Below are 27,319 nucleotides of genomic sequence, written 5' to 3'. Positions count from 1 at the left end.
GGCTGCGCCTCCCTCGGAAGATCGGGTACCATGTTCTGCGCAGGATAGAACCTGGTCCACGTGTGCCAGGCAAGCCCTCGTGGGCTCCTTCCGACGTGACCGGCGCTCACAAACCCACAGCAATTAATGACCTCATTATGCTTTGTTTTCTACAATGTTTCAAGCACGTTTAGATCATTTTAGATCCCGCATTTGTCCTGCTAGTTCACAACGGTTGCGGTCCTATTGATTTATTTTAGGAAGCGTTCCGTTGGGGAAGAGACACTAGAGGCGGGATTTGATGTTTCCGAAAACGCCAAGAGCGTGCACGTTGCAATTTAATGACTTCCTAAAATGTTTTTTTGACAGCACGCGGATCCCCCTGCAGACGGTGAGAGGGCGGAGGGCGTGTTTATATGTGTTCCTCATTCCCCTGCGCACCGCCAGTGGCAGCTGTCTTCCTGCAGGTGGCGCTGCTGCGGCAGCCAGATCGCGTTCTGCCCGAAACGGCAGAGGAATGTCCGCCGCCGCGCTCCGTCCGCGGAACGTTCTTGAGCTGACGTGTGAGTGCCAGAGGCCTCGTCGTTCCCACTCCGCCGCCGCCGCCTTCTCCTCCTCCTCCCCCCCTTTCCCCGCCCCCTCCTCGGACGCGGGGCAACCATGGCGGCTACCTGGGAAGAGATCCTGAAGTTGTCCCAGCAGTTCCAATCCGCCCAGTTCGCCCAGGCGACGCAGAGGTGAGGGGGGGGGGAGGGAAGGGGAGGAGCCACCCGCGAGCCCCCCTCGCGCGGACGAATCTCGCTCTTTCCACGGGATCTCGCGCGACGAGCCCGAGGCTCCTTCATTCCGTGCTCAGCAGCCGCTTCAACGGCGTCCCTCTGGGCCGTAATGCCCCTAGAAGCGGCGCAGCCCTTCAGCAGGGAAGGGGTCTCTGCTCACCTTAGTGCCGTAATGCTCTTAAGTAGGGTTGCCTGTTGTTGTTGTTTTCATCCCCGCTCCACGTGCTCTGCTTTTAACAACCTTGGCATCCAGAAATGCAGTACAGCGGGGCTAGAGCTTTTCCTGGCCTAGAGAAAAATGTCATCCGGATAATACTCATTTGCTAAAGGTGCTGCTGCCAAAGGCATAGGCATAGCCAGTGAAGCAGCAGCAGCAGCGATCCTATCCGCCTTGGGAATCCGTGCTTTGCTCGCTGCTGCCCTTTCCCACGCATCCTGCAAACGTGTCAACAGGTCCCCCGTGCATTTAACATTTGAACAAGCGCCCGAGGCCTTTCCTGGTACAGTGGTACCTCGGGTTAAGTACTTAATTTGATCCGGAGGTCCGTTCTTAACCTGAAACTGTTCTTAACCTGAAGCACCACTTTAGCTAATGGGACCTCCCACTGCCACCGCCAGCACGTGATTTGTGTTCTCATCCTGAAGCAAAGTTCTTAACCTGAAGCGTATGTAACCTGAAGCGTATGTAACCCAAGGTACCACTGTATATCGATCTCCTATGTTGGCCTGCTTTGCAGCAGAAGCACTTAAAAGGGTCTTGTATCTCCTGACATACCTATTTGGGGAATAAGCTTTCGGCCTGCTCCTCATGAAGTGGACTCTTTAGTCCGTGGAAGTTGCATCCCAGTACTGTAATACTGGGGGTCTTGTAAGATGCATGTACTGTAAAGCTAAAGGGCTGCACCAGCTCAGTAAAACACAGCCTGCAATGTTGCTGTGAAAGCACAAAAAGGGTAACTCTTGGGCCACCTGAAAATCATTTCTGGCAGTTTTGTCAAAGTGCTTATTTTAACAGGCTTTGCCTTTGAAAGAATTGTACTAGACCTTTGATTACTGTGATGATGGTTGAATATGAATGTGTGTGTGTAATATATGAGAACAGAACTAAGAAAGTATGACTCGACATACATGTTTGGACATTTTCAGAATATGTATTACTGCATACTGTTTTGTATTATTTTTTAATATAATAATATAAAACTGAAAAGCCCATGGCAGTCCACAAGGTCTAATATTTAGCAGACAGTGTTTTTGTGAGCTTGTGATAAGGCTGGCAATTGCTTTTGTTTGTGGAATGGCCATATAACACAATACAAACTTCTGTTCCATTTAGCTGCAAAAAAGATCCATTGATGTCCATTACTCAGTGCATTTAGAATGGTAACCAATATTATCCAAAAACACAATACGATGTTACATTTCAAGTTCTGATATAATCTACTGAAGATAAAAAAATCTGCAGTAATTCTGTGAAAACTGCATTAGACATCCAGTATTGAATGTACCTACAAGTTGCTATTCTGGTATTTGGGAAATGCCTTGGAATCTAAGGTGTGGGGAGAAAGCTGTTGGAAATCAGTATATATGAAGCTCCACAAAGTTTGATCAGCCCCAATAAACAACTTTCTTGCCTGTTTTGCACCAGTTAATCTGGAGTACAGACCCCTAGTAACGTTCCCAGTTTTATTAATATTGATAAGAATCCCTGCTTAACCTGTAAGCATGGTGTGATGGCAGTGAAACTCACCTTTCTGCTTTCTGTTTGCAGTAAGACAGAGCGTTAAGGGATAATTTGATTGTATTGTCGATCTGTCAGAAACACTTGTCTTAACTGAAAATTTCTGAATTTCTGTGGCATAAATAGATTGCTAAAGCTTCTCCAGGTTGTCTTAGAAATGAAGTAGCACTTGTTTAAAATCAAGTTGTCAGGTTCTCATGCAAGATGTTTTGCTGTTCTTTTATGTATGCAGACTGTCGGAACGTAATTGCATAGAGATCGTTTCTAAGTTGATTGCTGAAAAACAGCTGGAAGTGGTGCATACTCTTGATGGAAAAGAGTATATTACTCCTGCACAGATTAGCAGAGAGATCCGTGATGAACTTCATGTTCATGGTGGTAAGTGTGTAAAAAATATTATTTCTAAATATGTTTACAAGCTCAACTACTGAGAAAGAAACTTTAAAGATAATTTGCTTTGGGAAAATAAAAATACATAGAAACATGTATCCTTCCCATCAAGATATTTAAGGGTCATGATTCTAACACTACAGTGGTGCCCCGCAAGACGAATGCCTCGCAAGACGAAAAACCCGCTAGACAAAAGGGTTTTCCGTTTTTTAGTTGCTTCGCAAGACGAATTTCCCTATGGGCTTGCTTCGCAAGACGAAAACGTCTTGTGAGTCTTGCGATTTTTTTCCGCCCCCCCCCCCTTTTTCTAAGCCGCTAAGCTGCTAATAGCCTTTTAGCCGCTAAGCCTTTAATAGCCGCTAAACCGCTAATAGCGCTAAGCGCTAATAGGGTTGCTTCGCAAGACGAAAAAACCGCTAGACGAAGAGACTCGCGGAACGGATTATTTTCGTCTTGCGAGGCACCACTGTATTTCATAGTGTGAATGGACTCGCCAAAGTAAAATAACCATTAGACATATCTTCAAGATCAGCTAGGGCTAGGGTGGAAAACAAAAGCAGCAATTCTGATTATCCAAACTGCTAGTGGTAAAATCCTAGCTTGGAAGGGACCCAGGGCTCATCTAATAATGGTAATGTTAGGTAACTTTACATTGGAGTCCCATGCTTGTCTACTCAGAACTATGTTCCATTGAGTTCAATAGGCTTCTCTCCCAGATACGTGGGTATAGGACTGCAGCCTCTATGCCATTCCACTTACCTCTCAAGCTGCTGCTGAATTTGGAATACTTGGTGTTCATTTATCATTTAAAAGGAAGTGCAAAGAAGTATGTAGGATATTTTTATGTGGAATTGCAAGCACAGTTTAGCACTATTCTGGTATGTTACATACATTGTCTGCACTGAATGGGAAAGTTGTAAAAAAACAGTGTAAAAAGTTAAGTGAAACTGGAGACAGGATTGTAACAGAGAATTCAGTTGTATTTACAAAGCTGTCTGGTCTTATCTGAAAGGTGAGTAAGAGCCAAACTGTCATTAGCTATTCCATCCCTTGCATTTTTCATAAAAAGCACCCATGAGAAGCCTGGGTTTGAATCAGAAGAAGGGTTTCTTACCCCCCACCCCAGCACAGTTTTATTTTTTTTAAAAAAATGAACTCTTTCCCCATTTTGGAAGTTGCCAGTTGCCTCACTCAAGATTGGGTTTGAACAGTAGCTGTGCCACTGCTGGTAACAATTAAAATCCTAGGGTATGAGGAAAAGAATAATTGAGGGAGCTTTCTTCCTGGCAAGTATCAGTTGATATCTGAAGTTGTAGCATCCCTTTCATGCTGAGAACAGGAATAAAGGCAAAGGCCTTTTGGTTTTTCATGCCATTGTTTGTTTAGTTTAAGAACAAAGCATTAGCTACCAGAAGGCTTCATCAACAGAAATCTTATTCTTTATGCAGATTAACAGACTTATTTCAGTGGAGTTACCATAGTGCAAATGATACAAACTCTTGTGCACTTTAATGAGCACACAACTCTTTTCACAAGCTCTTCCAATTTCATTTCAAAGTGGGGCCACGTTCATGTATAGATCTTTTTTGAAAGCTTTCCCTCCACTGATGTAAGTTGCGGTACTAGCGTGCATGGAAGATCTAGAGCGTGCCTGCAAAATACTCTTTGCTATTCCAGATGTTGCTGCTGCCACCACCTTTATAGGTAACATCATGCTGGTCCAGGTATGTGTAAAGATTTCTACACAAGTGGCATGACTTTCTTCCATGTGGATGTGTAGATGCCTTTACATGTAATTGGAAAAATATACAAGAAACTTGGAGGCAGTTGCAACTATGCTGGAAAAATTATGTATAAAGGAAGTCCTAGTCACACTTCATGGTCGTAAATTCCATTTAGCAAGCAGGGTTAGTTCCCAGACAACATGCATAAAAGCATGCTGGAAGTTTCAAATCAGAATGTAAAGAATAATAAAACAGTTCATTAAAATGTACTTCCTTTGTCTATGACTTTCTATATTATGCATTAAAATCTATTTGTTAATATATTCTTTCTTTTATTACAGGTCGTGTAAACATTGTTGATTTGCAACAGGTAACTTGCTTTAAGCATAAATACTTTTTATATGTGCTTAATTGGGCCAATTTGAAATACACATTTGTTTTTAATGGTTTTGCACCCAGAAATAAGTCTCATTGTGTTCAGTGAGGCTTACTCCTAGGTAAGTGGGTAGCGAATGGAAACCTAAATACTTACTGAATAGTGTACGGATGGGTCCCCCCCCCTTCCCTTTTAAGTCCCCAGTCTTGCAATCTTGCAATTAGCTGACGGGTGGAGATTAAATCCTGCCTCTAGGTTACACAGTCCTGTTACCTGCTGGGAACAGGATCGCACAGCCAGTGCAGCATTAAACCCTGTCCACCCACCCACCAGTAATGTCAGCTGGGTGGGCATGGTTTTGGGGGAAAGACCTAGAAGGCCAAATTGTCCCGTGTCCTGGAGATTCCCCACCTCTGGAGTAGAGTATAAACACTTAGCTGCTAACCTATATTTCATTTATACTAACTGTGGTGTCTCTGTAGGTTCCATTATGTTGCTCCCATTCTCTGTAATTTTATATATTATTATAAAATTACAGAGAATGGGAGCAACATAATCGCACTGTTCATCAACATAAGCACCCCATCACACTTGTTTTAATTTTTGAAGCCTGTTTTAGCTTATCAAGGAAGTTGGGCTTTTTAAATGTCACAGTATGCACAAATAACAATGACTGATTGCTGAAACAGTCAGGGAATTAATATTTCATTTCTGCCAACCTTTTTCCATCTGAAAGCTTCAGCTAAATTGAAGCTTTTCATAATAATTAGAGATTTTATTACCTTGTGTGTTAACTTGTCTTGATTGCTATTTTCTTTTCCAATATCACGTTTTCCTTTTCAGTTAAGATACACCTGTATCTGAATTATTGAAAAGTAGCTAGTGTGTAATGGTTTGTGAATGTGAAAGTGTATCATTTTAACAGCAGATGATGGCTTTGAATTCTAGGTGCTAACCTGTTTTTTCCCCCCTGCAGGTAGTAAATGTAGATCTGCTCCATATTGAAAACCGAGCTAATGACCTTGTCAAATCAGACCGAACAGTTCAACTAGTATTGGGGCAGCTTATAGATGAGTGAGTTCTTTCAAGAGTGATTAAATACAGTGTAAATGTGTAATGGGCTTTTAGATGTGATTAATCCAGAATGAGGAAATGGGAGCCAATAATTATGCATTGTGTCTGAGAATGTACTCCACTGCTTTTGTACAAGCTGAGCAGTTGAAGTCATACAAACATTTGAGAACCACTTTATTGTTTTCCACTCGCCTGGTGGAACGCTCTGCCTCATGAGACCAGGGCCCTGCAGGATCTGATTTCTTTCCGCAGGGCCTGTAAGACAGAGTTGTTCCGCCTGGCCTTTGGCTTGGAGCCAATTTGATTCCCTCCCTCCCTCCCTTTCTTTTTTCTTTTCCTTCTCCTCCTGCAATGAGGCTACATTTTAATATTTTAATGTTCCATTATTTTAATGTTGTATTTTATTTTTGTTTTTAAGTTGTAATCATTCTTCTTGTTTTTATTATTGCTTGTAAGCCGCTCTGAGCCCGGCCTTGGCTGGGGAGGGTGGGGTATAAATAAAAAATTATTATTATTATTATTAATGCAAAGGAAGGCTTTTAAACTTTCCTCATTACTGTTGAGACAAAGACAGAAAAAGCTCTGGAAATTAAAGGGGGGGGGGCTTTGTGTCCCTTTTATGCCCAGTGTGTGTAGAGGAGATGGATGAGACTCCTTAGCATCAGCAGCAAGTAGTTTGCCCTCTTGGGTCGTTTGAAAGAGAGACACAGTGTGCAAGGAACTCTTACTACTTAGTGTAATGTGTATCACCTTTAAGAATCGGGTGCTGGAAAAAACAAATAGGGAGTACACAGGTCCTGCTTGCAGGCTTCCCATATGAATCTGGTTGCCAGCTGTGAGAATTAGGATGCTGGACTAAATGGGCCTTGGGCAAATTACCTATATATAATGACAACCTGATTAAATCGCAGCTTATATCTAGTATATATGCAGTGTTCTATTGCTGACATGGACCATATGTTTGCTGTGATATCAGATATGGGTGCTGTTCAGTTTAAACTCCAATATCAGCCTACAATCTTTATGTTTTAGAAATGAGCTTCAGACGAGATATATCAAGCAACAGAACACTATGAAGAATTACATTTGCTTTATCAGTTTTGTAAAACATGAAAACTAATGGTAACTTCTGTTTGAGGGAGAATGATCACATCTTTTACAAAGTTTGTAGTAGACGCAACATACACTTAATGTTTTCATATAGTACTACCGGTATATAGGATTACTAAAAGCAAATAATGTTACAGCATGCAAGGCAAATTTGGAATTTTATACTACTTTCCCCCCCCATATTAGGAATTACCTAGATCAGATAGCAGAAGAAACAAATGACAAGTTACAGGAATCTGGGCAAGTGAAAATATCTGATTTGTGCAAGGCATATGACCTTCCTGGAGATTTCTTGAAGCAGGTAATCAATATGAAAATGACCAACTTTTCACTAAAGCATGTCATACTTCACCTGTCATTACTATTATGATAATAAGTTCCAGTATCAAATGCACTAGCTTGTGATCTAAGTTTGACAACGTCTTTTCTTATGGTACTTAAAGTCTAACATGGTTTTAATTTGCTTATTGCTTCTAAATACTGTGACTGCAGTATTGAATCTAATTTCCTGGCAGCCACTGTGTCTAATAATAGGGAAGTGAAGCAGTCCTGATCTACTACTTCAGTAAAATTCTCTGAAAAGGCAAAAATATTTCTTAAGATCCGTAGTCATTGGTTAGCACAGACCATTGGGCTGTAGAAATTGGAAGCGTTTGTTGATTCCCCAATGTGGTGGTTTGCAGCCAGATGAGCAAAAATGCATTTTCCTAACATACCAGGAAAATAGCACCAGGAGCAAAACTAGGCTTTATTTCACCTAGGTTAAAGACCTAGTTGGGCACACCAACTCAGGCATTGGCACACACACACAGGCTGGAAGCCTAAATGGTGCCCCTCTGGAAGCTTCACACAGGGCAAAAAAACCAGCTACGCCCCCCCCCCCCCCAGCTACAACACTGCATAGCACTTGCATTTCTTCCCTCCCCTTGTGTTCATCCCAATTTTTTTTCTGGGGTCCCCCAACTCCAGAGTTTATTTTGAGGGCATGCAGGGGACTGCAGACAAGAGGAATGGAGAAAGTTCTGTTCTGCAAACCCAATTCTCTTGCATTAGCAGAATGGGAACATTGGATAGGGCCTCAACTTAGGAAGCAAAATGGGCTACATTATGTCTTATTTACACATGAGAACCTGTTTACGTCAATAGTACATGCAAAGTTCCAAGTAATGTAATTGCGTGTGATCTAATACTGGTACAACTTCAGGGATTCTGTCACTGAAGTGCATATTGTTTTGCACAAGAGTTCTTAGAATCTTGATGCAAGAACTTTAATTATACTTCAAAATTGGTCAGAGATCCGCCACATCACATGTTTTTTCTCGGTACTAACATGGATTTCTATGTAAGAATGACAGGTGTCAATTCCTGCCTTCTGGACATCATGTTGTTGTTGTTGTTGTTTGCTTTAAAACAGCAATACACAGCAGGATTCCACTTCACAGCTTCATCGATAAGGCAGCAGCAATTCAAGGTTTTCTCCCTGTTTGGCCCCCAATCTTCCATTCATTCAACATTCCCTCCTGCAAGACTCTGATATGAGGAGGTGACTCTGAAATAACATTTGGCTTGGGGGTAGCATTCATTTATAACATTTGTTTTAAAACATGCCACCTTTTATGTTAGATTTCAGGGTTGCATACAAGGCTTATTAAGATCTTTAACTGAGTCATCTTGGCTGTCTCCAATAATCTCTGAAATGTATTTGATTAGGGCCCTGGAACTATGCCCAAGCTTGGAAAGCCCGCCTTTCTACCTCTTAAATGGCGTTTTGCCAGAAAGACCTTCATTTTTAAGCACAGAAATGTTTTAGAATAAATAAGATGAAATCCAAATAAAAGAATGCAGACCAAAGGTTTTAGAAATCTGCTGCCATTGACAGATGGGACACTGAGCACAGCCAAAGTTTCAAGCAGAAGGATAATTCCAAATTACACAAATTTTTGAAACACTTATCGCGCTTGAATCCATTGAGTATTTTTCAGAATGTACCAGTAGGACTACAGAAGGTCGAGGCATTCATCAGCTGCAAAAACTTAATCCTAGTGCTATAATGTGTGCCATACTTCAGAGCTTCCTTACTGTCAAGTCCCATGATAGTAAGCAGGAATGTAAGGCTCTCTACATTGGCTTAATTGTCTTCCTGAGCATTCAAGTTCTGAAGAGGGGCCTCTTATCTGTACCTAGAAGCAGTGGTGGATTAATGGTTGGTTGTAGTCTAACATCAAATCCTGTCTCAAGGCTGAATCCACATGCACGTATTAAAAGCCTGCTAAAAGCAGCATAAAGTCAAAATGTAAAAACAGTGCAACGTCAAATGGCTTCTCTGGTTAATTGCTGTGTTTATGTTCTCAGGCATTTTCCATCCGCCTGGGCAAAATTATCCATGGGAAAATTGATCAGGACAACCGAGGAGTGATTTTCACAGATGCATTTGTCACACGGCATCGGGCCCGTATCCGTGGTCTGTTCACTGCCATTACCAGGTAAATTGAAAGACACGTTTCTGTTTTGGGATAAACAGCTCTGATTATCTGCTCCTTGTGTGAGATATGCAGACACTTCCTGCATAAAAGCAAGATTAAATTTTCCAGAGCAAACGTAACTGTTTTTAATTACAATAGCAATGGCAACTGCATCACTTTGGCTCTGGCTTTTCATCAAAGAATCTGCTCCCATAAATAGACAAAAGTTGGACATGCTCCTACTTTTCCGATAAAAAAATTCCAAATCTTTACGCAGCTACTGACGTCCCATCCTTAAACGTTTCCTCCCTGCGAAATCTCCACAAATTTCTTGTCTTTAGCAGTGAAAAAACTGGAAACAAAAGACATTAGTGGTTGCATAACATGTTCTAACAGCATTCTGTTTATGAAGTAGAAAATAGCAATTTATTTTATTCCAGTATTCACAAACTTGGTGCTCAATGTGGAATAAATAAAGATATTTAAGGAAGGATTCACTGTTGTGCTAAGGCGATGGTTCCATGAGGACAAACATTTTGGCTTGCCATGTGGAAGGATCCCCCATGTGCTTTTATGGGGGATCTCCTAGCCCCCATCAAAAACCAATTTTGGTTGTGCAGAGGGAAAGAAGGAGGGGAAGTCCCATTGCACACATGGAAGTCCTTCCACAGGGCTTTTGTTGATGGGCAAATTGATTGGGACAACCGAGGTGATTTTCACAGATGCCGAATCCTGCCCTAAGTGTTTATGTATGAGTGTCCTGGTTTCTTATATATCACTTCTCTCTTTAGACCTACGCCAATAATTAACCTAATAACTCGGCATGGATTTCAGGAGCATCTGCTTTACTGTGAGTTTTGTTCAGACTTATTTAATGCTGATTTTTTGTTATATCAGAAAGTGTTAAGTAAGAGGCAATTAAGATAAGGTTTGAAGCTTGCGTACTTTTTTCTCCTTTCGAAAGCAAACTGAAACTGACCCATTAAAATGCACCTTTCATGTTTGTCTTGTTTTGGGGGACCAGCAAAGGAGGTGTGGCCTTAGAGGAATAACCCTGCCTCATTACCAAAAGACTTCTGCGGTCCTGAGCTTTCGCTACCTAAAACTATTCCAGCTCTTGTTTACTACATATCATTCTTGTTCGTTCCTCCTGACCACTATCATTTAATGTAGTTTGCATTTATTTTGGCCAACCATTTTCTGGCTGCCCACACCTTCAACATATAGATTTTCCTTGTTCTAAATAAGAATATCTTAATTAAATTAATTCATTGCAACCCAAAGTGAAAATCAGACAGTAACTAAATGAAGCTCATATTAAATACATGCATTCAAATTATTATTATTTCTTCAACACTAGTGTATAACACCCCATGTACGAATCAGGCAAACAAAGCTGATGTATTTTTAAAAAAATGTTTTAATAAGACATACCACCCACAAAAATGTAAATAATGATAAAAAGAATCCATAGCACACACTGTTGCTGACTGCAAATGTCTGCTGAGACTGTGCTGAAGAAACAGCTGTTTTCCTGTGACTTTTCCCCACTTGTTAATATATAATATACTGTACTACAGGAAGCAGGTGAGAGGAGAACAATTTAACATCTATCTATCTAGGTGTGTCTGTGTGTTCAAATTATTTAACTTGTCCAGAAAAAATATAGGCCTGCATACATCCCTCTGATTTGTGGTTGTAATCCCTGTATTTTTAATCACATATTCATAAGTATTTCTAATGCTGTGTCTGCTTTGTTTCTTTTCCCAGCTATGCTGGAAGAACTTGTTAGTACTGGACGTTTGAAAGGCACAGTGGTTGGTGGAAGGCAAGATAAGGCTGTGTTTATCCCTGACATCTACTCCAGAACACAGAGCAACTGGGTGGATTCGTTTTTCAAGCAAAATGGTTATTTAGGTAACTTACCCCTTTTGAACAAACTTTTCTTTCTGAAAGTTACTGGTCAAGAGAAGCCTATTTCTTAGAGATCTCCCCCTCCCTCCGACCCTCATATATCCCATTTTTCCTCATCAGTAATGGTTGACGCCTATTGAGACTGGTAGGGCAGGAAGGTTAACAGTAGGCAGAGCCACTAACAGACAGAGCCAACTTTTGTTTTGTCCCCATCCTCATCCCTCTTGAGTTCTACAAGGGCAACACTAAAACTAAGGAGGAGAAAGCTGACAGTCAGTGCCAGCCTCTGTGCTGGCTGGAAGAAAGAAGACAAGTAGCTGGGGGCTGACTCCCCTTAATAACCAGCCTCCACTGCTGATCACCAGTGCAGGAGATAATGCAGTGCAGAACATCGCCATCCCCTGCTCCCTAGTATAGTTCCTGGGTTGGAAGAAGGACGAATTCCTGAGCTCCTCCTTTGGGCCTGGATGAAGCTGTAAGCTTTGGTAATAGAGGGCATGTTTGGAAGAGCAGACCTAGTCCCACTCTTTAATCCACACATGGCAATCCACACATGACAGGACCGCAGGGAATGGACAAGGCCATCCCAACTCTTCATTATTCTGTTCAGTGAAGCTATTGCTGTTGTATTGGGGAAAACGGAGGCTAGCCAGCTTCTCCTATTGGGGAGTGATATAGTGAGCAGACTTGTGGAAGACTTCCTCCCTTGCCCACCTGACAAGTTTACCAAGTTAACATACAAACACCAGCTCCTGGGTTCCCTACTGCTTCAGAGTGAGCAAGAAACAAAAGCCACAGAGAGGCTGCGAAGAGGGTGGTCAGTGTCCACCGAGAGATGTCTAGCCCATTGTCCCCAGTTTTGTTTTGTTTCAGTTTAGTTTGCTTCAAAGTCAAGGACTTTCTGTAATTTTGTAGAATTTGATGCATTGTCCAGACTTGGCATCCCAGACCCTGTGAACTACATAAAGAAAAGGTACAAGTCCTTGCAGCTGTTGTTTCTGAAATCATCTTGTGTTGGTCAGGAAATTGTGGATCAAGTGGAGGCCTCCGTGGATGAAGCCATCAGCTCTGGAACGTGGGTGGATATAGCGGTATGCTCTTTGCTTTTCATTTCTTTCCGCTGGCTTTATTTTTTCAAAAGGGGTCACAGCACAGGTCATGACTGAACTTCTTGCACTAGCGCAAGGAGATTTCCCCCGTCATGCACACTATGCGTCATCCCCAAATCTCCTGAGAGTTCAGCAAACTTCAAGGTTGTTTGGGGTAAGAGACTTGAGAATCTTCTGTCACGCAAGGGAAATCCTTGCGCTGCCAAATATTCACCACAGTGCTACATTGTCTATAACCGTTTGCCTCCAGAAGGACCCAGGTCCAATCCTTGGCATTTCCTGGTGGGGTCATGGGGGATAGATACCCTGTTAGAGATCCTGCAGAACCACTGCCAGTCACTGCCAGCAGCACAGAACCAAATGGACCAATTATCTGTTTATATAAGGAAGCTCCCTGTGTTCCTATGTGGCAACAGAGACTATTTTATGCAGTTACACAGAGGAAAATTATACACCACAGATTTAAAGCAGTGATTACTGCAATTTGCAAGGACATGGCAGTTGAAAGGTCATCACTTGCTAGTCTCGCTTCTTCCAGCTTGAGAGGCATTAAGCCCTAATTTCAAAGCATAATTTCTGCCAAATCAATATTGAGCAAGAGCTTAGGGTTGATGTGGCAGAATCTAATACTGCTTGAGATGCTATTTTTGTAGATGGGACTTCAGTTCTTAAACAAAAAAGATTTGCTATCAAGCTTTATGTCTCAATAGACAGTACGTATTCCTGTATTCCATTTATCCAAAAGCGGCTTTTAGCTTTGTGATAGAAACTGTTCCTTATCGGGTGTGGCGGGGGGGAGCTATAGAGCTTTGAAGACTGAAAGCATACTTACTCCTCCAAATAGGTGCCACATGCATTTTTAATTTACCAAAGGTAGTGTGAAAAATTGGAAGTGGAAATAAATTATGGCCCAGGCAGCACTGAAAGAGAGTGATAAAGCCACTAACTGAATTCACAGGTTAACTCTAATACACTTGTGTGTTTTACAACATTCTGTAATTCCAGCTTATAATTCTTCACACCACTTGCCTGTAGGTTTGTGGACATATTTAGCTCACAGTTGCTTCACTGCAATAGATAGAAACCAGTTTTGTACAAAGTGGCAGTAATAATTTTCCCAACAAGCTCCCTAGAAACAGGGAATTACATGTTTATCCGTCATCATCCAGGCAGAGGGCACAGACTCCTGTTATCAAATACTGCAGGTTATAAAATGCCTTTTGAATTGGCTTTATATTCTACCTGGCTTTATATTCTACCTGGAGTTTTTAATTTGTACATTATTTTAATGCAAACATGGCAAGTAGCTTGAAACGGCTTTGGCACTTTACAAAAAGCTGTAAAGATTTATTTTGTCAAAAAGCTTTTGATTTCCCAACCTCCCGTCTCTCAATGTCATCTTTACATTTTCAGTTTTTCTGGTTTAAAAAAATCCTCTTTATTAAAGTACATTCATCCACCTATTCATCTCTCTAACACAAGACAAAGATTAAATGAGTAGACAGGCAGGATTTTGCATCAAGGTAACCTAAATTCTGCACCTTATTAAAGCTGATTTCTGCACTGAGTATCAACTCTGCAGATTGAGTCAATGCAGAGAGATGTGCATAATTTATTTTCTGCTGCAGAAAGTTATTCAGGGTAGTCAATACCCACCTCACCTCATACTTTTGAGATTTCACCTGGCATCGTTCAGACACCTTTCAAACCTTTTCTTGCAGCTGTAAAAACTAGCAGTATTAAAAAACTAATCTCAGGACTGCTAAATTCTGTGCCAGGATATGAATATCATGCATGGTAGTTATACAAACAACTCTGTATATATTGTAGCCAGTTGGTTGAACAATAAATAACAATGTGATGGTTTTTGTTTGGCTTTGCTTCTTTGCTCCTAGCCTCTTCTTCCAAGTTCATTCTCTGTAGAAGATGCCAGCATGTTGCTCCAGCAAGTGATGAGATCCTTCAGTAAACAACCTTCAACTCTGGTCTTTGGCGACACTAATGTAGTCAGTGAGAAATTTATCAACAGCTGTGCTGATTTGTTTAGTGATCTGATGCACCAGAAAGCTGAAAAGGTTTGTTTCTGGGCACATTGTTTTAGAAAAGGGCTGCATGAGTTACAGCCGACCAAACTCAGTGCCGCTCACCAGTAATGCAGGGTGGCCTATCAGGTGCTCTCTCCTTCCCCAGCTGTCTTTGCAGTTAATAGAACAATCTCTGGCTGGTGGGCTGCATTCAGCTTGATCAGTCACATGTTGTGCAAGCCTGGCTTTAGCACATATTAATGATGTTTTTATGTCTTTGAGCTGAACTACCTACCCATGGTATCAGCATTGTCCATCATTGTGTTTTACATTTAATTTTGCTTATAGTTAAAAATGACACCTTTGTTTTGTAAGTGTTGTGCAACACATTTTGGGAGAATATTGGGATGCCATCACATTTGGCTCATATTCCTTGAATTTCTACATCCATATTCCATATATCTCAAGCCAGTCACTGTCAGATTCTTGGCTTTCCTACTGTGATAATCAAGAACAAAACAGCAGGTGGCAACGAAAGGTTGTCTAGTGATTATTTCTAGGTGAGAGTACAACAAAGAAAACTGAGATATGTTGCTGCATTTCAGAGTAAAATAGGAAAAAATGGGATTATTCTGTTTATATTTCTTGCATATCTTCTTCCTATCAGAACCAGCACAGCTCAGTGGATGGTGTCTAAGTTTAAGGTAATAGTGTTCTGCTAGGACCTGACAAATGGGATACCTCATGCAGATATTAGCTGAGTATGTGTCTTTCATGTGTTGCACTCTCTTATGAGTGTCTGGGACATTACGTCCATGCTAAACAGGAGGGGAGATAGTATCAGAAACCTTAAGGATTTGCAGTATGTTCCAGTGCATCTCACATGAACAGGTGCATGTGTGATCTTCATTTTAGGAGATGAAAAATAACCCTGTGCACTTAATCACAGAAGAGGACCTGAAGCAGTCTGCATTTGTAGAAAATGCTTCTTCAAGTAAAAAAGACAAGAAAGATGAAAGAAGAAAGAAAGCAGCAGGTAAGAAAATGGAGGCATAAGTTACTTGGTTACTGATTCCATGGTTTCTTCTTGTTAGTTTGGCAGCTGTCCTGTTGGCATGACAAGGACTTCTCCCTCATTACAACATTGACAATAGCGACGCAGGTTTTGGGAAGAAAGAGTACTGCTTCTCTTCTTTGCTGACTATTGTCAAGTTTTCACAGCTCAAGGAAATGCAAAGAAAAAGATTGTTGGAGGGAGCAGGGTAACTCTGCCATTATACTCTGTAGCTGGACATGTGAAGCAGAACAGCTCCTCTCATCATCACCATCACCACTCGCAACTTATTTATGTAGTCTTGACCCACCGTAAGACACTTGACTCAATGAGAAACATTGGTTAGTTGTTTGTGGGGAAGAATATTAACATGTACAGTAAGAACTCAGTATTGAGTTTGCAAGAAATCCATATTGATGGGGAAAGCTCCCAAGAGAACAGAGTTTTCTAGGGCATGGTGGCTATAGAAGCTCTCTAGACAGCACTATATAAGGCAGACTCTAAAGCTGTAATTAGATGGAAGGAATTTATACCAGTGTTGTCTTTATAGCCATTTCTCTTATTTATTAGCATTCCCCACCCCAAACGTGTAATTAATGCAAATGTCAAGTCACACGTTTATATACATAATGTTACCATTGCTTAGTCTGTTTATCAAACCATAAGGCTTTGGTCAGGATGTTAATGATTGTGTTCTGATAGCACGATATGATGCATGTTTACTCAGAAGTAAGCTCGTCTCTATTCAATGGGGCTCAGGGGAAGCTGTGCATAGTAAAGTAAGGAATATTCATTTAATTGAGTAATTTCATTTTACAAATGAGAGGATGAAAAGGATTTGCTAGAGTTTAGAAACTATTTACACTGAATTTTTCAAATAGCTTGAATGTGATCAACCAGAGTTGTGATTGTATAGTGGCATTTATGCTGAGTGGCTCTTAACAAACTTTATCAAAGTTTGATATAATGCTTTTCTTCCAAAACAGAGTACCCATTGTATGCCAAAATAAAAACTACACTTGAATTTTACATTATTGTTTTAACATATGGCATTGGGACACTCACAAATTGCAATTATAGAATTGTCTTCTACTCAGAAATGAGACCCATTGATTTCATTGGGGCTTACTCCCAGCAAAGTGAGCATAGGGTTGTAGCCCAAGTGTTACAATTAGTTGGTTTAGGGTCATTTGAAATAAAATGTGCAGATGATAGTTCTGTTCAAAAGGCAAACAGTAATCATAATTATTTCCTGTTCAGCATTGCTTGAACTGTGTTAATTTCATTGTCAGTCAGCTTAAATGCATTTCCTTTCATCTTGATTTGGAACTTGCTGTGGACATTGCTTTCTTTCATTTTACCGTTATCTTTTATTTGACTTAAGTCTGAGTCACATTTTCATAAGGATCAGTTTGCTTTACTGATGAAGTAGAAATTAGAACAAATATTGAAATAATATACTCTTAGCTCTGTCTTTCTTTGATTATGCATCCAGGTATAGTAACTCCTGTTTCCTTTCATAGTATAGTCAGGGTTATTATTTTCTCTGTTTTTATAAGGATTTTGGTTTCATTCCATTATATTTGTCAAAGCATCACTTGACTTAGTAATACTTCACATGCTAATCAAGTAGTTTTTCCACCAGAGGGCACTGGAAGTGTGAAAAGTAGCGGTGGAGGAAACGCCAGAGAATTTAAGATCAAGAAAGCCAAGAAGAAGGGCAGAAAAGATGCTGACAGTGATGAGGAATCACAAACAAGCAGCTCAAGTTTGTAGTTTATTCTACTATAGTAACCTAATCCTTGTAGTTTTGTGAATGCAGTACTGAGTTTGTAATGAAATATCCTCCTATAAGGTATCCAGATATATTAGTATGTTTATCTTTTTCTCTAAGATAATTATTTGAATTGTGACATGAATCCTTTTAATGATAACACAGAAATTCTACTTCAAGCAAAAATCAAGGTCAAGCACAGAACTAAAAAAAATATGATGAAGAGAATTTAGTGAGCTGTTTTAATATGGGGCTGCAAGTGTGAGGAGGAACGTGCTAGCACTCTGGTAGTGCAAAGTTCCATTACCTGGTTTCAGGTGATTTCCATGTACTGTAGCCTAGCACGTCATAGCTGGCAACGTTTGGCAGGTCCCCCCAGCCCTCTGTAGAAGTTCTTCAGGGATGTACAGGAAGGGAAAGGAAGATCAGGTGCATTATCTGTCTTACACTTGCACAGTGTTGGATGCAGCCCAGGATAAACCTTTTTTTTTACCTGAATGCTTTAAATCGTATAACCTTTTCACATAAGAGCATCATTTCTGATATGTGTCTGGTAACATTACTTACTGCAAATGGCAACAGTGTATCCATATAATTTTAACAGTAATTTTTTTGGGGAAAGCCCATTTTACCATGATATTTCCAAATGACTCCTGAATTAATCCAATCACAAATAAGGGGAGGGGGGAAATATAGGGCTCTGTCATAAACATACAGTAGCAATTTTGAATAATGTGAATAGCAGTAGTCGGCACATGCTTATTTTTTGTGACCTGTGGGGGTCCTGATACTAAGAGGAATGTATTTTGTGTTCTTACATGGTAGATTTCAAGTAAATTGAAGATACTAATTATGTTTCTCATGACCATTGCAGATAAGAGCAAGCACCTCGAGATCCCTTTTCTGTCACCAGAAGAGATTGAGGATGTTTTAAGAAAACATGTAAGGGACTGTCCTGAAGAGCTTATAACAGAACTCGCTGACCATCTAATAAGGTAATTTCAATTATTTATCTCAGTTTTGACTTAAACAGTGCCTAACACATCCTATAGCTGAATGAAAAATCAAAATTCCGGTGTTCCATCTTGCAAGGCCTTCATTCATTCACAGCATTTATATCCCACTCTTCAGCCAGAAGGGCTCCCCAAGTCACTTACGTGTCAATAAAAGAAATGCAGTAACTATCAACGACTACAATCTAAAAAATTTACAACCTATAAAAAATGGAAGGGAAGATGAAATCAAGCAAACTTATGTTACCAGGTTCCCATATTAACCAAGTGTGATGAAAGCAGACAGCTCAAAGCCAGTGTGGTGTAGTGGTTAAGAGCAATAGACTTGTAATCTGGGGAACCAGGTTCGTGTCTCCGCTCCTCCACATGCAGCTGTTGGGTGACCTTGGGCCAGTCACACTTCTCTGAAGTCTCTCAGCTCCACTCACCTCACAGAGTGTTTGTTGTGGGGGAGGAAGGGAAAGGAGAATGTTAGCTGCTTTGAGACTCCTTCGAGTAGTGATAAAGCAGGATATCAAATCCAAACTCTTCTTCTCTTCTCAAAGTTCAAAAGACAGGCCTTGTTGGGCCCTTGAGAAATAGCCTGCTGACCCTCCCTTCTCTGATGTGTCTGCAGCAGAAAGTTGTTGATCTCATAAAAAGCAGCTCCAAGCCAGCAAAAGAAATCATTTTTAAAGCAGTCACACAGGCCAGACTCCTCCTTTGTTGCCAACTGCCATTGTTAACTACTGCAGCTGCAGGCTATGTGAGTGGCCTGTGTAGTGCTATTCTAGCCATTGTGTTGTGTACAAAAAAACTGTTGCATCTGATGTTTTTAAAATGCCCTTGGCTTTAAATGTTCAACTTCTGATAGGAAAGCATGTTATTTTGCTGTGTTGAGGTTCTGTAGTATTTGGAGAAATACTAGTCTCTTGCTAATGTATTCCCTCCCCCCCCCCTCCGTTCTTTAGGCCCTTGACCAAGAGTTACCAGGAAGTTGTGCGTTCAGTATTTATGTCCTCCACTTCTTCTTACTCTGGAGCTAGCAGGAAAAAGACCATCAAGGACTTGCAGGAAGAGGTGTCCACCCTGTATAATAATATCCGATTATTTGAAAAAGGAGCAAAGCATTTTACAGGTACAGCTTGGATTGTATCTAAGGTAGTGCTAGGTAAATAGTTCCAGTAGCACTAGATTTCTGCTTGAGCAACAGAACTTCCTCCCCCCTTCCCATGCACACCTTAAATCTGTTCTGAGGGTTTCCTCAAACCACTGGAGCAAATATCTTCAAGCTTTTGAAACCCAACCTTCCCATTTAAACATGCATTTGGGGATCTGCTTCTCAATCTTTTACCATATATTTCCATGGTGGTAGTGCTCCTGTTACAACCCGCCTTAGAGCAGGCTGTGACCCACCAGTGGGTCCTGGCCCGCCCATTGAAGCACCAGTGCTCTGGAGCAGATTTGGGGAGCGCACAGGGCACACGTGGAGGGAGGAAAGGGAAGTTTCATTTCTCAGTACTGTATATATATCCTTGCAGTAATGGATGCCACACACTTATCTTCAGAATGAATTTGTGGTTTAACACATTGTTGCTGGGCAGTTTCTGATTTCAAAAAGAACTCTAGAAGACTAGACTTAGATTTTATTTCTTGCCAATTCTGTGATGATACTGCCCATCCATTTACTTAAACTTTTTCTTTTTTACATCTTTGGTTTCTATTCTTCTCCCCCTGTCTACCACAGATATTTTTGTGTGGATGTTCACTGAATTCTACCATTTGTGATCTGCACAGAACTGCCCGTAGGAGTCAGTTTAATATTTGCTTTCTCTGCTTGAAGCAAAAGATGGCCTAGTTTGAAACATCTTGTCTGACCTTTCCAATAACATTTGCAGGTCTTTCATGCATTGTGATGCCACAGACATTTTAACACCTGTAAAAGCAGCTGGAAGCAGATCGTAAGATGCTTTGTGGTTGGAAAAAAGGCCGAGGCCTCCCTAGATTGGCTAATGTAATATTCAAATATTTACAAATTGTCTTTTTAATTGCAGAAATTCTGTTTTGCAGATGAGACGCAAAGTAACATTGCCAAGCACATGCTGAAGACGTTTTGCACTGACATCACTAACCTCATCTTCAACTGCCTAGCTGCTGATCAAATGATGGCAGCAGAAGACTACACTGCCATTACCACCGAGGTACTTTGAAACTATTTCCTATTATCTTCACAGATTCTTAAAGCAGTTAGTTCATATCCTCCCCCCCACCCTCATTGTAGAGCTGGACAAGGGGGAGGGGGGACCTGTGCTTCAGGTGTTATTGATGAACTCCAATTCCTATCTGCCCCAGCCAGCATGGCCAGTGGTCAGGGATGATGTTATTGTAGTCTAATAACATTTGGCTATCTATTGGTTCCTAGACCCTGTTGTAGGGCATGGGTTCCTGTGCTTACAAGATAGCTTAGATCTCCACAACCCCTACAGACATTTTTCCTATGGCTGCTCCCTGTCTGTAGGTCTCCAGCACAGTGCCTGCAGAGACCTTCTCTGCTGACCACAGGGTCCTGCCTCCACATGTCTCTCCCTGCTGAAATTAGGCTTAGAAGAAAACTTCAATTGTAGCTTATTTATTTCAAAGCAAATTGCATTTTTGGGGGGCATGGTGGTACAATAAACTCAGCCCACGGTTGTGACCCTCCGGACTGACCTCACCGTACACACACAATTAAATTTCACAGAGCCCTTCTATTTGCATCAATACAAGGCTTCTTTAAAGCCTAATTGATGTGAAGAAAGGGTGATTCTGAGTTAGTGGGGGGTTGCAGCTGGGGCTTTTCCTTTCTCTTATGCGTCCCCCTCAAAATTGCTCCCTGCCTAACTGCAACAGAAGGCTTTTCTCGAGCCTAATTGTTATGGGGGTGATCTTCCAGGACACTATAGCTGTGGGGAGAAAATTGGCTCTTGTCAGGAAGGTGACAAACACCCCATTGTCTGGGGGCAGTGCAACAAAACCACTTTTTTCAAGCCTAAATGTGGTTTGTGCAGTGTGCAAGGTGCCCATGACCATTCCTCTGGTTTGCAAATATGTCACAAGGCCCAATAAGGTTGACCCCTGCCATAGAAGATTAGTGTTTCTAAGACTACTTTCTTATTTTCTTTTAAGTTTATTGACCAAAACATGTTGTTCATTGGAATCTAAAATTACCTTCATTGATTTGCACACTTCTTCAAATAGATGAGGAAAAAGATTTTGAGTACTTTATCTGAAGAGACAAGAGGTCCTTTAACAAAACTCCACATTTCTCTGAATGGCAAGGTAAGTTTCAGGCATCCAATCTGCACCCACTCTCCTAAAGAAGTGTAGCCTTATTTGGTTTGTCATTCTTAATTTAGTAACGGATTTTGTTCTTCACTTTCCCCTTAATAGTCAATTTCGAAATAGGCAAACTGTAAGCGAAATAAACTGAGAGTGAGCATTTTATTCATAGGTGTGAAAAAAGCAAGAGGGATGGGGGAAACAGTGGAGGTCACAATATAGGCAAAATATCAGATACCTCTGTGTGTAGAAGGAAGTCATGACACTCCACATTAGGTGAGCTTCTCTCAACCTGTGGAAAACCTCACACTGGATTTAAAGGAGATAATAGCTTTGCTATTCTTTTTGTTCTGCTTCTTTTGAAGAGTTTAGAAGAATTTGTTTCCTGTCTTGATGCTGCTGCAGAAGCTTGTGATATTATGGTGAAAAAGGGTGATAAGAAGAAAGAAAGGTAATATTTTTGCAATACATAGTTTCCCTCCGTAGGCTTCTACAGGTGATCACTTTTTCAGAATGATAGGTGCAAACGTCATTGCTTCGTCACTGGCAAACTAGTCTTTATGCTCGAAGGAATAGGGTGATAAATATGCTTTAATGTAAGTTGATTTTCCAGAAATGATACTTTCCAGCTTTTTGCATATGACCTAAGCTTTCTTGGTGGTATCTAGCCATGCCTTCCCCACCCCCATGCCATGCTCATTTAAGATCCTTCACAGTTAGGAAGGACAAAAGTTAAATTCAAGTCTCTTGACGAGTTACACATCTTCATTCTGTGGCTGTTTAAAATCCTTTTATATTAAGAATACATATACCTACTGACAGTGCTTTTTTTCTGGGGGCGGATGTAGGAGTACGGATACCCCTAAACATCTTGTGAATCTAAGTTTGGCCTCATTGAGGGGCAGTATTTCAATATGAGTAAGAAAATGAGAGTACCCCTAAACATTTTTTAAGAAATAAAACACTACTGCCTACTTACCTTGTAATCCATCTCATTGAACGCAATGGGTTCTATTTCTTAATAGACTTGTATATATATTGCACACATAAAAACTTGCAGCTTATGAGTCCTAAATTTGACATTAAATGCTTTCAACTTTATTAAACTGGAATTGGAAACAGCATCCTTTAAAAAATACAGAAAGATACTTCAACAGTGTGTTTACACATATTTGTCCTCATTAAAGGTAGTTGGTTTTACTACCACGTGGCTACCAGTGGGGAGGTGCTTTAACATTAAGGCCACTTAAGAGAAAAGACACATTGACCAGTTGGTGGAGTCATAGCTAACTAGCTAGAAATAGCAGTATTCATAATTTATTATCATCATAGAAGCCCTTTATCATTCTTCAAGCAGTAGCAATTAATGTTCTTGTACTGTAGTCTTGGTTTCCTAAATCTGTCCAATAGAGTCGCTTAACCTCATGGCACTTCCAACAGCATTTGGAGAAATATATGGGATGGTAATAATGCATGACCTGAAGTTCACAGGACTCTTGCAGAATCTAAGCCAAGTCTGGTCAGAACCTGGGTAGGAGACTGCCTGGTACCCACATATGCCGCCCTGATTTCCATGATAAAAGAGAGGTATAATGAGTGGATTTGGTGGCATCAGCAAATTGCTCTTTTTGATTATGCACCAGCAAATTGCTCTTTTTCATTCCTGTTAATGGGTAGAATAGTATTCAGCTTTTTTAAGTGTTTGTGAAGTTGCCGTCATTTTCCTTGTACTAGTATTATTATTACTAAGTTTATTCATTTCCTTTTTGCCACAGGCATCTCAAAACAATAGTAGTACATCTATTAAAAGAGGGAATGGGGAGAGAGAAAACATTAAAAACATGCCACCCACTCTAAAAGGCCTTAGATCATACAAATGGGAAGGTGAGAGTTTCTAGTTATGGCCTCCCAGAAGAGGACAGTGGAACTATAGTTTTGAACTGTGGTCCAAGTCCAAAACTTTTGTTTTCAAGGAACATTGTCTTACAGATTAATTCACCATTATCCGAAATCTGCAAGTAGTTAAACAGGTAAAAGCCTTTTTTCATCATACATCCTGTTTCTTGTCTCAGGCAAATCCTGTTCCAACACAGACAAGCTCTAATTGAACAGCTGAAAGTCACAGAAGATCCAGCTCTCGTTCTTCACCTGACATCAGTCTTGCTGTTCCAGTTCTCAACACACTGCATGCTTCATGCACCCGGAAGATGCGTGCCACAGATCATTACTTTCTTAAGTACAAAGATCCCAGAGGTACTTACAGCGGAAAAACCAAGAAGTGTTGTAATTTCCTCTTTTCAAAAGTTGAGAAAATGCTGGCATTCACAGAAACTACTTTATTTATTTATTTATTTTTATTGACTTAGGCTGAAATCCTGTACACACTTTCTAGGAGTAAATTGTATGGAAATCAGTAAAAGTAAATATGTATAGGATTATATACATGTATGCAGAGGGATGAAAGTGGACATTTCTGCGACTGGTTCAGTAATTAATTTCCACAACATAGAATTCTCATTAAGCACATATAGTGAACTATGTGTGTGAACTGTATATAACAAGGGAGAAAATTAGGTATGTGCTCTACTGAATTTAAGGGAAGCAGCTACTGTGCAATATTACAGTGCAGTGGTCTTCCAAGGAAAGCTGTAAATGCGGGATGCAATATTTAAAATAGATTTTTTTTTATGATCTGCCCATTAATATTAGACAAAAATAAAATCACTCATTTGTATTTTGAAGAAATGTTAAGGTTATCTTTTTTGAATGTGATTTTAATCTTGGTATATATTTTATGTGAACAGATTAGAGGTTTTGATGACTAAGCGGTATGTAAATCATGTTAAAACAGATCTCAGTTGGTTTGATTCTTTGAGATGTGATCATAATTATGCTTGAAGGAAGTTGCTTTTCTCACTGCGGGTTCTTCTTTATGAACTAACGCAACCACCATTTGATTTTAAGTTGCTCATATTGCCTTCTTAGTAGCCACATTTTGTTTCATTTTTCAGGATCAGCATTCTCTTCTTGTCAAATACCAGGGGTTAGTAGTGAAACAGCTGATAAGTCAAAATAAGAAGATTGGGCAAGGGGACGACGACTCAGTGGATAACAACCTGAATGCAGAAGAAAGCATAGAGGCAATCCGGAAAGAACTCCAGGAGCTGGCTGGCTCTGTCAAAGACCTTGTTCTCAGGCCCAGAAAATCTTCTGTAACAGAGGAATGATAATCTTAATAAAACTCATTCAGGATGTTCAAAGAGTTGGGATGTTTTCTTTGAGGAAAACTGTGATAATGCTTGAAATAGCCTTGGCTTTTAGGAGCTGTGTTTGTAATAATTATACTACAGTCCTAAACACAACAACCATGTGGTTGGCAAAAAGAACTGAACTGCTTGTTGAAAATGCAAGGCAGCATAACCAAAGGGATAATTTGTCTTTAAAAATATTTTTGTAATATCTGGCAACTGAACAAAGCATTTATTTAGCTTTCATAGAGTTAAGAATTCTCAGTTTTGTAGGCCACAGAAACAGTGTTGGTCTGAAAGGATGGAAGACGTTGAGCATATTTTTTTAAACTGTTGGATTGGAACTTGGTGTAGGACTATGCAAGTTTTTGCATTTCATAGAATTCTGTCTGATGAGTTCTTTGAAATCTCAAAAGCCTACATATTCACCAAATATGTTCTCGCACAATGCTTGTGTTTTCCTTACATAAAGAGATGCCATTTATTCAAAAGGTTATTGCTTATATGCAAATGGAAGGTGTCCTTACATTTCTGTTAACTGGACATTCTCACAGATAGAAGGGGAGAAAACAACCCCCTCCCCCGAACAGCCCTTTCATTTCTCCGTCCTTTGCTACAGAGACCCTGCCAACTCTCCAGCGCTGATTTCTATGAGGTATAGGGCACTTCAGAGAGAAGAAAGAATTGGCTAAATTTTCACCTGTAAGAGTTCTACTACTCAGGACTCAGAAGTCAACCATATATCTCTGGATTCTGTATTTTTCCTTTACAAATTACTAACCACTTAAAAATGAAATGTCATTAGAGCCTTTTTGCAGACAAATTAATTGTTTTTGTGTATCAGGAATACACAGTGCTCTGTGTCATTTTAACATTATGGAGAGAAATTGTTGTGGTTAAAAAAGTTAGCATCCCCAAATTATTTTAGTCCTAATATTAGCATATATAACCAGTTTGTTCGGGGGGGGGGTGTCAGAGACACAGTTTAAGATCATTGCTAGAGGACAAATGTTGACAAATGCCCATTAAAGTGATCTCTTAAACACACTTTGTGGTGTCCCATTGCTAGATACATGTGACGTTTAATAGTATTTCACTCTGGTGTTTATAACTTTGTAATACCTTTATTATGAGACACAATATTTAATCCATTTAAAGAAGAAAAGGCTAGGAAAAGGTTATCATTAGTTCCTATGTCAGGTCTTTGTACATGTCTTGGTTTTATTGAGCAAATCATTCTCCCGAACTGCCATTCATTGAGATTTTTGTTATTGTTTGTGCCAGGCGTAACTCTTTTCATTGCTGTTCCTGCTGTTTGCTGTAATTTAGATGCATTTATACCTCTTAGGGGTATAAGTGAAATCATACTTTCTTTTTTGTATGGAACATTTGGTTTAACAACAACAAAAAAGCATTGCTGTTTCCCATTGTATTAAGTTACTTTGCAGCAACTTTGGGTTTCTTTTGCGGATACTTGACTGCGAACAAGTTTTGATGCCAAGTTCTGCCTGCCCTCAAGCCAGCTTTCTCTGCATTCATGATGTAACTCGTGCAGATTGGCTCCAAGCCAGACAAAAGAAAGGGAGCTATGGCAAGGCAGCTGTGTCTGAAGTGGAAGCAAACTTGGATTCCTTTAAAATGTGATTGGTTTGAAATCATGGCAGGAATATCTGCCCCACTAGAAGAAGTTTTAGTCTTTCCCTCGTTCCCTTTGTCATTTGCATCCCCACAGAATTTTCCATGCTGGTTCCCATTCTTAATATTTATTCGTTGTTCACCTTGTATTACTCCCATCTCTTCCTGTTCATTTTTTTTCTTTCCTTCAAGTTCTCTTACATAAGTTCTCCTTGCTCAGTGCTTCTGCTTTTTTCCATGAAGCCCTTCTACCTTTCGTGCTTCTCCTGTTACTACTGTTATTGTAAAATGGAAAATGATTTTGAACGTTTGCAATGGAAATATGGGGGCAGTAAGATTGAAGATTATGTTACTCCTCTCAAAAGAATCACAATGTTTTTCTCCTCGCGTGAATTTTTGATGCACATAAAAATTCAAGCACCTTCATCAGGGTGCCCAGTTAAATTGGAATGATAAAAAAATATCTCCACAATGATGTCTACGACCAAAGGGGACCATACTTCAACCAAATGTGTACAGGAACCTGTAGTCCATCTGAAATAAGTTGTGTGGTGTGTGTTTTTTATTTAAAAAATGTAGCTGTTGTTACATGAACTCATTAAATGACTATATTAACCTA

General features: G+C 40.3%; 1 protein-coding gene across 1 annotated transcript; it reads left to right on the top strand.

Moving 5' to 3' along the window:
- The first annotated feature begins 548 nt into the window (after window positions 1-548).
- UFL1 (UFM1 specific ligase 1) lies at window positions 549-27,319 on the top strand. The gene is made up of 19 exons (XM_028723006.2): window positions 549-716; window positions 2,729-2,874; window positions 4,952-4,980; window positions 5,963-6,060; window positions 7,357-7,471; window positions 9,523-9,653; window positions 10,424-10,482; window positions 11,403-11,549; window positions 12,462-12,637; window positions 14,551-14,730; window positions 15,595-15,715; window positions 17,379-17,501; window positions 18,382-18,502; window positions 19,471-19,637; window positions 20,570-20,700; window positions 21,737-21,817; window positions 22,183-22,268; window positions 23,890-24,070; window positions 24,829-27,319. The coding sequence occupies exons 1-19, from the start codon at window positions 640-642 to the stop codon at window positions 25,042-25,044; spliced, it is 2,385 nt and encodes a 794-aa protein (XP_028578839.2). The 5' UTR covers window positions 549-639; the 3' UTR covers window positions 25,045-27,319.

The sequence above is a fragment of the Podarcis muralis genome, chromosome 3 (genome assembly GCF_964188315.1).
Source record: "Podarcis muralis chromosome 3, rPodMur119.hap1.1, whole genome shotgun sequence".
Taxonomy (NCBI): domain Eukaryota; kingdom Metazoa; phylum Chordata; class Lepidosauria; order Squamata; family Lacertidae; genus Podarcis; species Podarcis muralis.
This window is presented reverse-complemented; position numbering and strand designations above follow the sequence as displayed.